General features: G+C 33.5%; 1 protein-coding gene across 1 annotated transcript; it reads left to right on the top strand.

Annotated features, from left to right (window-relative positions):
* Positions 1-947: 947 nt before the first annotated feature.
* LOC106134656 (ras-related and estrogen-regulated growth inhibitor-like protein) lies at positions 948-16,176 on the top strand. The gene is made up of 6 exons (XM_013334753.2): positions 948-1,304; positions 10,827-10,883; positions 12,201-12,277; positions 14,202-14,383; positions 14,721-14,907; positions 15,436-16,176. The coding sequence occupies exons 1-6, from the start codon at positions 1,241-1,243 to the stop codon at positions 15,502-15,504; spliced, it is 636 nt and encodes a 211-aa protein (XP_013190207.1). The 5' UTR covers positions 948-1,240; the 3' UTR covers positions 15,505-16,176.
* Positions 16,177-17,208: the final 1,032 nt, after the last annotated feature.

Here is a 17,208-nt window from a genome sequence, read left to right as displayed (position 1 = left end):
ATCTTGATCAAATTAAGGACGTCCTGGTAAAGGGTCAGGTCAAAAGTACCCGAAACCGCCGAGCTTGTATGAAGAGAGTTATGAATGTGGACGAAGCGAAAGAAGTATGCAGAGATCGTGGCAAGTGGAAAGAGGTAGTCTCTGCCTACCCCTCCGGGAAAGAGGCGTGATTTTATGTATGTATGTATGTATTTTACTAGTGAAGTTAAGTCTACAGCGCCTAAATAAAGTAGATATGATTTGACATAAGATTACCTCACATTTAAAAATGTTCCATATTCAAATTTATTTATATCGAATGGGAAGATATTATATAATACACAAAACATGAAATATGTTACTGTGTGTATGACATTTAGCACAAAGAATCTACTGTTGAAAGTGAAAAAAAAATATGGATCCTATTTATGCAAAAGCTCATTGAAATCGCCATAAAACTCGTACTTAATTCTTTCACACAAAGATTTAATTATAACACTTATTTGCTGAGGTGATAAAGATTTTGAATGACAGATCCCAAATTGGAAAAGTGACAGAATCACGGAAGGGATAAACTTAATTTTAATGCAAAGGTTTTTATTTATTACTTGCTTCATCAGTGTTGCTTTAAGTTTTTGATGGAATTTATAATTTATACTTAAAAAGTAGGTTGTTAACTTAGTACTTAAATGCGTATGTGCGTATGTGTATCTGCTTTGAAAAGAATTACAAAGAAGTATATTGTTCTTCTATTTATTAACGTCCCTGTTTTATTTAAAAGAGATAGAAATGTTTTCAATTTTAAATAACTTATCACATATATGTTTATTAGTTTTAATCTTGTATATGCCAAAGCTCACAATCAAAATAATAACGATTAATGGTAGGTAATGATCGCATGCCGTACATATTTGACGTCGCATTCAACAAATTATCTTTAATACGCGATTAGTTAATCAATCAATGCTATAATTATGCCTACAGAGAGAGGAGTCGGAGGCTGCGCACGCGTTTCTCGATGCAAAGAATCAAATCTGAATTTCGAATGCGATTGCTCAGTCGCGCGGGAACCGTAGCGGCGTATGGTCGTCTTCGCGTCATAGACTCCGCAGCCCACACGCTAAATCGATAATATTTACGATAGCGACCTCGATAAAAGCCATCAATATTTTTCTTGTGAATCGTGAACAGTGAATTTTTGTGGCAGAGAACATGTCGTGTTAAATTTTTCGAGATTTTCTTGAGAAATAATATTTTCCAGATGAAGATGACAGTAAACCGCATAAGGGTGGTGGTGCTGGGCAGCCCGCGGAGTGGGAAATCTGGTTAGTATCTAATATTTCTTAATATTTCTTTTTCTTTTTATAATGCCATTTTTAAACGAATTAATATTAACGGATTCATGACTGTTATTATTACTCAAATAATTATTAAATCATTTCTAATTTACTATGGCAAAGAGACGAGAATTTTCTTAAAAGATTTTTGCGAAATTAAAACTTTTTGTACAATAATTAATAAACTTAATTAATTTTGACACTTTTAAAGTGCAAAGGTTCAAGTTTGTTTTAAATTAAATAGACTTAATTTATCACTTCTATATCATGCATAAAAAGCTAGGGCTAAACCAATATTACGACTTAAATTCGATAGAATATTAATTTAGGAGGTAACATAATATGTCTTTACATAAAGCACTAACAGAATAATTTATACCTTTACATTTTAATTTGTCAGACAGATAAACCACACTAAACAGAACCATAGTATTTTATCTTTTACTATTTCCTTTCCACCGTGTACGTACAACTTGTAAGACGATAGGCAGGAAACAATAATTTCACGTTATCGTTTTGTACACCGAAAGAAGAAGCCAATTTATCTCACATCCAAAATGTAAATATTCGAAATCGTGTAGGCGTTTGTTATGACTCTTCTCTTTTAATACAAGGTTAGCTGTAATGGCCATATAAAGACAGAAATAGGGTTAACGTACTCTTAAGACGCGTTATTTTTAGACATTAAATGGCAAAAACAATATAGAATTTAGTTTCTCAACGATAAAGATATTTCGTCTTTTTTGATAATAAATAAAATAAATGAAGTATCAGGTAAATATTCAGATAAATAATAATACCGATGTAAACCAAATAAATGCTTAGATACGGTTCGCTGTATTTTAAGGTTAAATTATTTATTTAAAATTATGTAAGTAATTGGATTTATAATATGTATTATAGAAGTATGTATACATCAGAAAACAATAGATAATGCACATTTACGTTTTAATACTGATTATACCGATATCTACTGCGATGTGATAAAGTGATTAAATTAAACATTGATTTATCGATAAATTAAAACATTATTGTTTCAATTAAAATCTTGATTCGCTTTTGTTTCAATTTAGTTTAAGTATAATGTTTCTTAATTCCGAAAAAGTCCGATTATATATAAGCCTTGCCTATTTTTTCTTTTTAAATTTTTACATAGTAATAGTTAAATCGAAAATATCTTAAAATTTAAAGTTGCATAGAATTATGTTTTGTATGCAACTAATTAATTCAGCAGACTTTTGTTCAATTAATCTTATTGCACTTTTACATATTATATTCTTGAAATTTTACTTTTTTGTATTAAAAGACCCAGCCATCTTTCCTGTTAAACATTTTAAATATTAATTTTAATATATTTTTCGACAAAGTAAAATATCGAAAAGTAATAGAGAAGCATGCACTCGGGCTGTTTTTGCACCTACAAGATATCTTACAAATAATAATGTATGTATAGTTTAAATAATCTAATCATTGCATTCCATGAAACATTATCTGCTGAATTGTTCATTGTCTTGTATTAGTAAACATTTAGATAGCATAAACATAAGGTATTTGACTATATAAATGCATTTATGCGACGCAATTTTCAATGTGCCGTGTGGTTCCCGGTATCAATATAAAAAAGTATAGGACTACTCCATCTCTTTATTTTGGATGTCGTAAAAGGCGACTAAGGTATATGCTTATAAACTTGGGATTCTTCTTTAAGGCGATTGGCTAGAAACCTGTCATTATTTGTATCTAAATTCTATCATTAAGGCCTAACAGCTGAACGTGGCCCCTCAGTCTTTCAAGACTGTTGGCTCTGTCTACCCCGCAAGGGATAAAGACGTAATTGTATGAATGAATATTCAATGCAATTAAAAATACATAGACATTTATCTCTTAAAGGATAGGTAAAACCAATATTAAGACTCGAAATCGTAAAGTTACATTTTAATTGATAAAGTGCTTGATGATTTAGTGGTTGAAATATGAAGTACGAGTACCAACAGAGGATGAAATAATATGTATTTTTTTTCATTGCATTTATTTAGTCTTTAATTTTTATTTTTAATAGTTACACTTAATCTGTCAGTTATTTCGGCCAAAATAGAAAACTTCTTATCTGTTTTATAACAATCTTCCTTTAAATTAATATTTAAAAAAAAGAAGGCTTGAAGAAAACATTTAAGAAAAAGTAAAAAAAAATTTTTTTTCAAGCAAGTTAAAAATGTTATTTTATTAGTTCGATTGCTTTTCTTATAACAAAAGCAGGACAAGCAGGATATATGTCAATTAGGACATCGCAAGGGTCACCACAGACTCATCCATCATTCGGAAAGTAACTCCTGGCAACTGATGACCGGTTGCATGACGTCACTTCGAATTCCCCACGGGTCAAGGTTGCAAGGCCCGGTCGAAATTACGTACAATTTGTTTTAGACATAAGACCGATAGCACACGTCATTTGTCTTGTGGGATTAAAGAGGGCGTGTATGTGAAAAGATTGAATAATGACTAGTGTTAACGTTCGACGTAGTCTTAACCAGTCGTACAATGAGCCATAAAGAAAAGTAGAGGTAGACCTATAGCTAGGATGTAAAGGTGATGTTAAAAGTATTTTGCTAGGTGGCTACTATGCTTAATGGCCCTGTGATGTTAAAATAAATAAGGAGGATCTTCTTATAAATAAATAACAATCATGGTTTTGGGATGAGACTTTGTAAACGTAAAATTAAAAAGACGGATACTTAGTCTTTTGTAAAAATTTTGGAAAATGATTTAATACTAGCCTACGAATTTTTTGTCGTCATATTAGGTGCTAGGCTGCATCTGATTCAAAAATACTATTAATTTATAATTTACTATCTAAATGATATTACCAAATGTCTTTGAAAATTAGGATGCATCCGTTTTTAGAACATTTTTATTATTTGCCCCTTCATTATGAATGTCTTATGTTTAAGCTGGTTTTTATGAATGAATCTAATTCTACAGTACTAGAGCTAGGACGATGAAGTAAGCTTAGTCAAAGCTTCTGCATTTTCACGTGTGAGTATCTTCTCATCGCAATTTGTTTCGGCATAGTACTCCGCCGCTACTTGATAATCCTTGCTTTTATCTTCTGCATAAATAGTCGCATTTACATAACCTATGCGGCAAAAGTTGGCATTACCACAGCATTGGAGACAACGGTTACTTTTGCCATTACCTTCACATTCGGCGAATCCGGAATCGCGGTGTGGGTATTTCAGGCACGTTAATAGCTTACGATTTGCAACATAACGTAGTAGAGCATCGACCTCGACGACTATGGTGTTAATGCACGTCTGTAAGGCAGATGACACATGTAGTTGACATTTTATTGAAAAAAAAAGAAATCCATGATCCGCTGGTATAAAGCTTTAGGAAAGTGGAAATGTTATACTACTCGAAGGTTGTAGACTTTCCAGTTTCTTAGTCTGTGTCAACACTTAATAGTTAGGTCTAAAACAAAGTAGCTGAAAATATTATTCTCCATTTTAGGAAATAAAATAATGAACAAGAGATCTATATAGAGTTATTAAGGGAGAATAAGGCAGATGAGTCTAATAAAAGTGTGTTAGGAGTACTAAAAATCCATTGCTAAAACCGAAGTAACAGAGGTGAACACATAAAGTAACCATAACACGTCTATTAAATTATACAAGTAGCCTAATTTCAATTAAAATTACGTTTAAACTTCCACCAAGTTCTAAGACCAAGTTAAAGAGTAGGTATAATTTTTCACAATTTCTTGCTAAACGTTGTCAATAGTCACCACTAGCACTATGTACAAAGTCCAAATTGGAAAAACGTGTAGTGTGCCAGCAGCCTAACAGTTACACAACGTAGTATGGTGGCGCCAGCCGTGCGTCGGGAAATCGCGTCGCTGACCCAGCGGCCGAGTCGCGCGACTGGTTGTAATTGCACCGTCCTGATTGTCGCGGTCTGACCAAGTCTGATGGCTGATGGACCGGCGAGACGTGATGAGTTGTGGACGATTTGCGATGTGATTGTTTCTAAGAATGCTTGAGGTTGAGAATTTAATGTTGGTCTTCATGGAAACAGCTATAGATGCTGAAGAATAAATTATTGAACAGCCCACAGTCCCTATCAGCAGTTTCATCTCATGAGAAATCTTTTTTACTAAAAAGTAATACTAATATTATTTGAGAACTGAGGATAAAGCGTAAACAATGTAATTCATTCGTCGATCATTCGCCTTATATCATTAACATAAGCCTTTATAAGCCCTGTGGTTAACTTAGGAGGAACTTTTATTTCAAGGAAACCTATGCTATGTAATACACGTAGTATAAGGTTATTTGGTATTTTTTGTTTCTCTAAATCCCATACTGGGAATAAGATAGAAAAAAATAAAGGAACTGGCTTCTCTTGGGACCCCAGTATAAAGGAATCCAATCGTTAACTAGCTCTTAACATTAGCAATTCATTATGCTCTCGGTCTGGACAGACATGCGAAATTGTTTTAAAAGCAAGTCCTGTCTGGTCCCGGTGGGAGTGGCTCCGTCACGGATCCACGTCCGACTAACATCGTTTAGCCAGCAACCCTGTGGAATAATGAAAGTACAGAATTGTGCTATGAGCAGCAGAGTATTTCAAGCCCCTGTTTATGTTTCACATATTTTTGTTTTGTTTGCGCTCATGCTCAGGAGTTGATCTTTCTTGATTCACAGGATTTTGAAGTAAAAAAACTATTCAAGTAAAATTTGTTCAGTCTCCTCTTCATGTACTGCCCGCTTTTTATAAAAAAAAATATGCAGTCACTTTTTAATGCCTTATGATGTATTTTATTTCTTATTTTCATTGATAAGGACAAAAACAACCATAAAAACAAATATGTTTGTACAAAAATTAAACAATATAAAAGACCATTTTTATTATTGTATTTTGAAATCATGCGTGTTTTTATCCCGTCCTCTACCTTAATAAAATTAAACGTTTATGTAAGATCTACATTTTCATTATTTTGTATCTATGCCATAATTTATCTGCCTATTTGAGTCGATCCAGACTCGGCATTTCTAGACTAAATTATTCACACCCGTTTTAAATTCTTAGTTTTTTTGTTTGTATTATTTTAATAGGCTTGTTGCTCTGGGGTGTAATTAGGTACACTCATTAGGATCATCACATATTTTATATGCAGGAAAATATTCTTAGTATACTGTTTTGTGCTGTTAGTATCAATAGTTTTAATTTAAATGCCTAACATTAAGGCTTTATTAAATCAATTTCTTAGCTGTTCCAAGACGGTATCATTTTAAATGCTATTTTAACACTTAATTTTTGTTGTGCCTTATGTCATTAAAATCCGCGTTTTATATGTTTTGTTACATCCTGTTAAATTCCACTAATAACTGAATATTAAACGATTTTTAATTTCGTCAATCATTCGAGCTATAAACTTGTAGTTTTAAAGAAAGAAAGAAAAATCTTTATTTGGCGCAAAAGGTTATATAACCTATATTGTTCATAATCATAGAAATAAAAAAATGATTTCGGCCAAAAAGGTTTCCACTCAGCATATGCATATGTATGATGAGGTTACAGAATGCGCTGATTTTCAGTGAAACCTAGTGCGGAGGAGGGATTTGCCATTCAATATAATGCATATTAATAATCCCCACTGCTTAACAGATCCGTTTTCAAAAGTAGGGCACCAAATTTAACCAACATTTCGCAACTTAAACAAAGAACCAGACTCAACCCTGGCCATGGCAGACCACGAAAGCTGTTGTCAGATAATGGATCCCGTTGCACTCATTAAAACAGTTATGGCACATGGAAGTTGTTCAAAGCGAATTCAGGTCACGCAGATCACAAAATATGATACCACCCTGTGGTTATTCTTCGAAGTTAAAACGGAGCAGTTAAAATATTAATTATCTGGACTCAATAAAGCATTTCAATTAAAATTCGACTGCTGTAAGTTTTCGTAAACGGATTACCTTCGTTCAAAAGGACGTTGAACTTTCGCAATATCAAAAGACGTGGTTTTGGTCCCAGCTGCCGCGGAGCGAGTTTGAAGGTATTTTTTGTCCCAAAATTGCATTGAGTTAATGCTATAGTGATGTTAACAACTGACCTTATGTGGTTTTGAGTACAAGTTTTTTGTCGCTTAGGTGGTATGGACCGTGGGATATCAGAATACAAAAATGAAAAAAAAAGACGAGCCCTCTCATCAGTTATAAAAGCATTATAAGAATTGACCGAATGATCTTAATTTTAGTCGTTATATTTTAGGAATTCAGTAGCTATGTAAAATGAAGTATATTTGGAAAGTGTAGTGATTAAAACCTTATGAAAAATATGCAGTACCTAATATTTCGAAAATTCCAGTGTTTAAGACCTTAACAAAATAATGCAGTACTTATTACGGGTTGTCGTTCATGTATGTATATGAAAATAAATTTCACCGTTTTAAATAAAACCCACTTTATATGAAAAATAGATGAACAGAATAAAAGGTAGGTACCTATTATAGTACTGGGTATTAAATAATTATTTTCCCCTTACAATGCACTTTAATATCGTCTACATAAATAAAAATCGTTACTCAACGCAGGTACTATAACAGACATTTCGATCATAAAGATAGACGTAGAATCTAGCATGAACATGTTACAAGCGATACAGACAACATTATAACCCGTAATCCCAGCCTCTCCAGTTGGGCCAATAACGACCATTATCACATCACTATAAAACGGATGTTAACAACACTAATGAATGTTTCAATAACTCATCATAAAAGTTTTAACGCAACATTACCACATTCGGTGCAACGTTTATTGAATGCAAAATACCACACTCTTATTTCCTTTCAACTTTAACGAACACTTTCTCTACTTTACAAATGATAAAATTTCACACGCATCATACAAAAAAGAGATATATTAAGCATTTTTGTGTACGATATCAATCTTGTGTGAGTAACGATGCTGGAAAAAGTAAGGTTTTATAATCGCCGATGCATAAAAGACGAATTATGTTGATCAAAGGTATTGGCGTCTCGTGGGTTGATAGATGGTTCGTTATCTATCGGGAACAATGGATGGTATCGAGGAATTTAAGGTAATTAAGAGATTACACATCTCATCTATCATCGACGTTTTCTTATAATTTTTAAAGGTATAATTGTTATTTGTTGGTTTGGAAACAATTTGGAATTTGCATGATTTGTTTAGGTAATTTCGGATAAACTTAAAAGTGGCATATGTTGGAGTAAAGGTTTGCTGGTTTATAATTGATATGATTAATTCAAGAAAGCATAAAACATAAATGTGACTTAAAGATATTAAGTAACTGCTTGTTAGACGTCTTCTAGATAAGTCTTAGTTGAATAAGGTCTTATTACTATTTATTATTATTGTTAATAATATCCTATGACAAATAAAATTGTGCCGATGTATTAGCATACGAGTTGTCAATATATTTACTAGTATTACATCCTTAATTTAAAACATTTGCACCTCAGAAATGAATATTGACACTACCGAAGCCTGAAGTGTACCCACAACTTGAGGAAGCATTTACCAATGTTAGTTCTAATCCCTCTTAAAAAAAAACAAATTTTTTTTTATTCGGAACACGATATTAATATAACCAACACTTGCATTATGTGCAACAGTTTAAATAACCACGCAACTCCATCCTATTGCCTAACAATTTATTTATAAGCGATCGATTTTCTATCACGGCTTATGAGCCGGTATGCAGATGGAATACGCTCCAAGTCCATTGTCATTCGAACTGCATTATAGTTGCATAAAAACTATTGTGCTTATGCAAGACCGCGGTGACCGAAATGGTTCGGTCAGATAACTCCTTTGGGAATGTGGATTCGTTTAAGTCTCCTTGTACCGAATTCAGTAATTCCATAGTAATATTATATATTATTTTTACAGGGTTTTAGAATTTATTATTAAAATTTAAAAACAATAAGTATTTTCAAAATTCATAGGAAGACCCGATAAGTAAAATCTCGTGAAGCGTTAATACATGTAAAAAATAATGGACAGTTGCAAATAGAACAATGTAGTATTTTGTAGGTGTGGTCTCTGTCCACCCCTCTAGGAACGATAATATGTATCAATTGAATATATCATCTTTTATTTAAAATAATGGAAAAACAAAGGAGGGACTTAATTTTTCAAAATTACAGTGTTAACTTACAATGTTTAAATAATGATACGAAAATAACGATAAACATCAATCTATCTAAAAGTTAAATTACAGGACTCAATAAATGAGCTGTCAATTGAAGGGTCAGCAACCCAACTTTCTATTTTTGATTAGTCTTTTCACTGCACCTTCTGGAATCCCATCACGGTTGGTATACAAACAGTTACCAACAATGACGTAGCAAGTTGTATGAATAGACTGCCGGCTACCGTGGTGTGGAGAATCCTGGCATGGACGTACAATTGTACACAAGTCCATTGAAATCGTGATTGACCACTAGCTCTTGGACTATAAAAAAAAGTTGAGGCGGCACGCGGCGATTGTCAAAGAAAAATAGTTTTTCTTGTAAGGTTATATGTTTATGATGAAAGGTTCTCATGTAGGTATCTTAATAGATGTTTACTATGTACGATTTTAATCATTCGTACAAAATTCTTGTATTTCGGAAATATTTTTTTATTAAAGTACATTAGCTGACTTAATAATAATAAGACATTCTCTGGTGACCGAGCTTTTTGACTAGATAAGTGTGGTAATGTAAATTCAACATCTAAATAACCGCCCTTCCTTATCCTAATTGTAATAAAAATACTAAAGACATTAGTCAAATATACACAAAAACAAAAAAAAAAATTTACGTAAAATTTTTAGTTTTTTAGTTTTTTTATGTCATATCTCTTACGGGGAAGACAAAGCTAGTAATATTAGGAGCAAATCTAATAGTAGGTATGTATGGCACAGTACCAGTTTATTAGTCTTTTCTTTGATTTAAATTGGAATTATTCTACAGATAAAAAGTTACATTTATCTAAAACACTGATCAAGTAAAGATACCGCGTCTTTATTTTTAACGTAGCCTGCTGATTCCATGCCTTTACGCTCTGATCAGTAATGACTGAGGATAGTATTGAAATCAATAGAATTCACGAAGGAAAATACATTACGACCGATCGTTACCCGGTCCATACCTTCAATACGTTAGTCATTATTTTATATTAAGTCTGCATTGCAACATATTCAGGCTTCTATTTCTCGTGCAGGTTTTTTTATTGCATTGAGCGCAATTTACTCTGATTGAAAATGTTACTTGAACATAAGGCTGTCTCTGAATTGATGCAGAACTGTGGTACTGCGTTCAACTCGTAAAATAAGTAGAAATTTTTGGTAGTGTTCCACTACAATTCCTAAGAAATACGCCGGATGTCAGCTTTCTATGCCCAACCGTTTCAGCTGTATTTTGTCATTAGGTAGTTAACAACGGAAGAGCTATATTAATAAACTGTTTTGTTTTTGTTACAGCGGTAGTCGTGCGCTACTTAACAAAGCGGTATATTGGAGAATATAGTTCAACTGGAGGTAAGAATTGTTTTTATATCCCGAAACTGGTTGTATTTTCTAAGAAAATGTTACGCGGGAAGAGCCATACGAAACAGCCAGTATAGCATAAACAAAAGATATTGGACTCTGCGATTGTTACAACACAATACGTCAAAATAACCATTTGAATCGTATACATCCTATGAAATTAGGTATTTCAACACGAACTTAATGAACCTTTCATTCTTATGGGATGCATTCATTATTAAAACATCACAGAGGTGTTGAGATGTTACTTTGAATATAAAAAAGGTAAGTATTGGATGTTAAATTGGTACTGATCTAATAATAGCAGTTTTTTCATTACGTAGGAAAAGAATATTTTTAAGGGATTCAACAAAAAGTTACTTCATGCACATTGATTCTATAGCATTTGGATATATTTGTGGTAGTTATTATCGTTATAACAATAAAACGTACCCGTAAGACATCCCAAAAATTTAATTTAAAATTCTTAGTATAAAGTCAAGACTTAATTAAACACTCAGTCTGTAAACTCGTGGTACAATAAAATTTAAGGTCATTTAATTATAAATTTTATAATAAAACTGCATTCAAGAAATGTCTTTATTACACGGCAAATAAATGACGTCAATTATAATGACGTAAAACAAGAAATTAATTAAAATAAAGATTGCTTTACATATTCAAGTGTGCTTTTTATTAAGTAAAAATGGCTGTTTCCTTCCGACTTGAGGCTTGCGTCAGGACGATTAAAATATCGAGGAAATTGAAACCCTAGTAAATAACACATTTAACGAGAATGACGTTGGTATTAAGACATGTCGATATGTAAATTATTTTTTAAAACATGCTCGGACACGCTATGGTAAAGGTTTTGCGCAATGACCCAGGAATTGAAATGATACAGCCAGAATAAAAGAAACAATCGATAAATAGTTTTGAAATTATGGTCATGGGTTACAAATGCATGAAATATTTTGATAGACCTCATAAGGTGGATTAATATCGTTAGAACTATTTCCTTAAATAGACAGGTTTGTGAGTACATTTAATTAATTGGCGATATGTAACCATGAGAGTTCCATCATTTTTGAACAGTTTTGGTAGTCCTAGTTCAACATAACTATAGTATCAATCAGTTTTGGTAGTCCTAGTTCAACATAACTATAGTATCAATCAGTTTTGGTAGTCCTAGTTCAACATAACTATAGTATCAATCAGTTTTGGTAGTCCTAGTTCAACATAACTATAGTATCAATTATTTATTTAATAAGATAATATTGTACGTGCGTCCTTTACAGTTCCTATCGCTAATCACACAAATTGTTTCAGATTTCCTTTATCAACATCGAGTGGCTTTCGACGGAGCTGTCTCCGAAGTGGAGATACTGGACACTTCTAATTGCGCGGTAAGACTGGAACAAAGTTACCGATATCTGTGTTCAAATATGGCGATTACTCATTAGGAACAAAGGTATAAGGTATAGTTAGATATCCTTAATAGTTTCCATCGATTTCTACCTAGACCTTCGCCTTTGTTCAGGCGCAATGCGTTCATACTTGAGTTCAAGCGGTCGGGAAAATGACATAATATAATATAACTTAATACTCTGCCAATTAGAAATAAGTAAAGAGCAACAATTTTAAATTGCGATTCATTTGCATTTTAATCTAAAGTTAAGTGTTTTATGTAACGTAGGTACTCAATTCTGTGTGCCCAAGAGGGTTGAAAACAAAACATAGCCAAATAATGGAAGTACTATAAAATCGTAAGCGTAAATTTTACTTAATCCACCTTTAATCTTTACCACACGTTTCTATGGATGAAATCCTTTTAAGGCTCGATTGAAACGTTTCAGAAAGAAATCGTTACTCACCATACCAATGGCAAAATGAAGTTATAGACAGAGCTAAACTTAATTTACCAGTAAACAATGGAGATGTTATCTTAGTCGGCTTGCCCGCGGCTGGTAGGCTGATGCTCCGTACAATTTAATTAGACAAAGTTTATAGCGCTTGTTCTTCTTATCTGATGAGATCGCAACAGCCTCTGGCCTGCACCACGGGTAAGGCTTGCTGTCCATAGTTACGTCTTCGTTATTACGTACGTCGTCTTATTATGATTGAGACTATAGGAATGATGTGTCGTTTATTGTTTAGAGCTGCCAAATGAATCTCAGAATTGAGATGTAAAATTAAAACTTTATGGTCGCCGCAAAACACAAATTCACCTGTTCTTAACATTATTATTATTATTCAGACATCTATGGTTAAAGATATCGTCTACGTTGGAGGTCATAACGACATTTTATGACAGGATGGCAGCTCTAAATCTGCAATTAATTTTACTTTCATTGCTGGTAGCTCCTGAATCCAAAATACACTGAATATAAGTGAAATTTGATTAGGTATATTATGATGTACCTTTTTTTATGATCGCCGTCCTGTGTAACTCTAAACCTGTATTAGTTTTGTTAGTAATTCATAAGTGTATTTTAGAATTATATTAAATTATGTAATTAATGAATAATTGGTTTAGGTTTGATATTTTTTATTATTTTTACAAATCAATGACAGCCAACTGTTAAGAATCATTCATTTAGTTAGTCTTTAATTTAATTAATTTATTTTAATTAATCGTTTGGTTGAATTTTCTTATCGTATTTGTTTTCTAAACTTTGTGGACGGCTGCCTTTACTCAAATTGAGCATTATGTAAAACAATAACGTGTTTTAGCCTAAACAGCAACGTTTAATAAGATGCATAACGGAACCAAAAGAATAAAATGAACTCGATGTTTTGTATTGCGTAAGATCATAAATTTGGATCGATGCAATAACCGGCCCTGTGGGACGCCGAGCTTTACTTGTTTCTTTTTATTGTGCTAATAAAATTAGTGAATATGGACGTTTTTTATGAGTTCAATCTACGCGGCGCATAGCAATTAAGTAATTGATGTGAATGTTTTTTTATAGAGCCCGGAGCTCTTGAACTTTCTTCTTGAATGAGAGGTCAGTTAATTTAAATGTCATGGATTGGAATATTCTCTCGATTAAACGTATCAATGTGTAATAAGGCTTGAGGTTCAAAAGGTAACATGTTGTTAGCTCATCATTAAGTCATCTGTCGCTAAACGTGACTTTTTAGTTACACTGTACATAAATTTTACATAAATTCTTCTTCAAAATGAAATCTATTAGCATTTTCTCCTCCCTCTTTAACTAGCATATCTGTGTAATTCTTTACATGAGTACATTAAACAATACGGCTATCATAATAAAGCACATTCCGCTCTGATACAACTTACAAGCTTATCGCAACTTTCTGATGCAGATTCGTGGCTGTTTGGCGGAGCACGTGCGGTGGGGTGACGCCTTCGCGGTGGTGTACTCCGTTTGCGAGAGACGGTCTTTTCTTGCTGCAGCCGAACTTCTGTCGTTGCTGGAACGAACCAGATTGCCGGGGTGTGCGGCAGTCACCCTCTTGGGGAACAAACGTGACCTCGAACACGCCAGGTAATTGTTGTGTGCTCGAACATAATCATAAACCATCATCACTTAGAGTTAATGATGGCACATCACTTTTAAGACAAAATAGGTGAACTTAATGCTAAAAGTGTTATTCTCTAATAGTCAATGTTAAAAAAAAGCAGAAGAAATCAAGTGGCCTCGTTATAACGAGGTTACATGAATGAAATGAAAAGGAAAACAATTAATTCCTAATGTTCGTAAATAGTCTTGCAGGTCTTTTCACGATTACGCAACAAAATTAAATTAAACAAAATTAATTTCCGCTTTGTATAAATCCTAGTCCAACTTGAAATCGGAACTATAAATTAATTACTTCATCCAGGGAGGTCCATGCAGAAGAGGGTCAGGAGTTATCTCTGAGGTTCGGGTGCCAGTTCTACGAGGTGTCAGCAGCTGAATCATGCGCAGGAGCAGCTCTTGCATTCCACGCGTTATTGAGGGAAGCTAGGGCCTTAGCGTTGTTGCTTCCAGCGCCGAGACGCAAGCTTGCTGCGTATTCTGTGTCTAAGGTATTTTTTTATTTTATCCTAATCCTAATAATGTATAAATATTTATTACATATAATTATTAATATGTAATATATATTTTTACATATGTTATAAAAATATACATATTTTGTACAAATTTATAACTTAGTTTTATATTATTATACTTAATTTTATTTTCGATAATTAATTGATAAAATAAAATAAAATAAAAAAATAAAGAAGAATCCTATGCTGGCCAGGTAGTGGAGAAAAAAACATAGTGTGTGCCAGCTCCTACTCTCCTCGCGCAGGCTTCAAAATTTGTGATTCTTCTATTTAGACGATAGGCTAGCAACCCTGTCACTGCTAGAATTATTATTAGCATTTCCATTATAAAGTCAATCAGCTCATTTAACATTTCACTCTTTTCGAGACTGTCGGCCTCGTTTACCCCGTAAGGGGTAGTAAATACGTGATATGTGTGTAAATTTTTTTTTGTATAAAACTTTCTATCGGCATTCGTCTTTTTGTTTTGGACGGGATTATACTCATTATTTTTTTTACTTTCAGGTAATCGGAACAATATTCGGGAAAAACAGTAAAAGTGTGCGAAAGAAACGACCATCGTTAAGCATTTAAAGTATAATTATTTTTACTTATTTTTAATTTTATAGACTGTTTTGTATGTGTAAAGGGTAGTTAAATTGTGATTCCATATACCTTTTTCGTTCGTTTCGTCCTCAAATAATTAAAGGATTTTTTTATCGAATACATACTTATTAAACATGACCAAGGTTAGGCTCATTAAGTATAGGTTTTCTTTAATTTCTACTGTTGATCAATTTGAGCTCTTAGAATACTAATTTATCTTCATTAATGGGATCACATATTGGCAACCGTTTTTTAAATCATAGCGTAGTTTAGTGGATTTAATCATACAAATGAGAGGTGCTAATCTTTTGATAAAGTATTTCTATCAGATAACATAGAAATACTTACTTTTTGGATAAAATAATGTATACTTATTATATACCAACATTTCAATGCACCTATCTTTTAAGTGATAAATGTATCATATAGTTAAGTTACACCAACGTTGTATTAATAATTAATGATCGCAGCCATATAATTAAGTGTAAATAATCTTAGTATTTCCTGTATAAAGTAATTAATAATGTTGTATAATTTACACCTCGCATTAGAGTTAAAGCCATCAGACAAGTTGTATTATATTAATTTAAATATGAAAGGTATACCTTTAATAAGCTCTAAGGATTATATAAGAGAATAAAATAAAAGTACATCTTTGAATTTGTTGTTTTCATTTCATGATTATGTATCTTTTGCTGATGCCCAAGTCTATTCACCCACATCGGTTCATTTGAAAGCCGTCTACGCAATGAAAGTTCGTGAAAACATGCGACAAGTGCCTTTTATGGCGTAACCATAAAACCCAGCTGGCTTCTAAGTATCCTATGCTATACATGGGCGAGGAAACTGACCGGACTCATCTCCGTTCAATTACAGTTATATTGTTAACGTAATAACATCATTTTTCAAATATTGCACGATTCATCTCTCTAGACAGACAGTAACAAGGTGCGATGTAGACGTTTACTCGGCGGACTATTGCTGGAACACCATAAGCGGTCATGTCGTAAACTCTTAACTCAATTGTCTTGATATATTCCTCAACTAGAAAGGTTGAATCCGGTATACTTTCTTAGATCATAGGCGCGATAGTGTCACATCGATCGCGGCATGCTGCACCTCGTATACACGTCGCTAAAAGCTCTAATGAGTCTGTTTTCACTGGCGGGTGTCACGGCCTGGTCTGAATGAGCCCAGGTGTCGGAGTAATATTGATCGGGGTAGCCAATGGAGAGAGTCCTGCTCTTGCATATCCGTAGACTACCGACGCGACGGCCGATTTGCTGATAACGTCGGCCGATGCTGAGATAGGAAGCGAACGACGTTAAGAGTTCGCCACACGTGAAAGCAAACCGACAAGTGCAAGCTCAAGGTCTTAGAGAAATTCGCACACTGACGAGCCGTGCCATCGGCCGACAGAGCAGCAACAATCGTAAAGATGTAACCGATAACTATGTCGAGCAAGTTCAAGAGCGGGCTCATAAATATATTCTTGACAATACTCAGAAGAGAGTTAAGCAGAACAATTGCGCAGGGCAATAAGTAATTGGTGAACAGTGGTTACGCAATACGCAATAAATGTTCCCTTGACTGTTCCACGCTTGTATTAAATCGGGTATGTACAGGTGTACCGATCCGGAGATATGACCAATAAATCGGATGCCTTGATCGCATTACTGGCGCCAACGTTCC

The sequence above is a fragment of the Amyelois transitella genome, chromosome 9 (assembly GCF_032362555.1).
Source record: "Amyelois transitella isolate CPQ chromosome 9, ilAmyTran1.1, whole genome shotgun sequence".
Classification (NCBI taxonomy): Eukaryota; Metazoa; Arthropoda; class Insecta; order Lepidoptera; family Pyralidae; genus Amyelois; species Amyelois transitella.
Note: the sequence above shows the minus strand (reverse complement) of the source record. Positions and strands in the feature narration are given on the sequence as shown.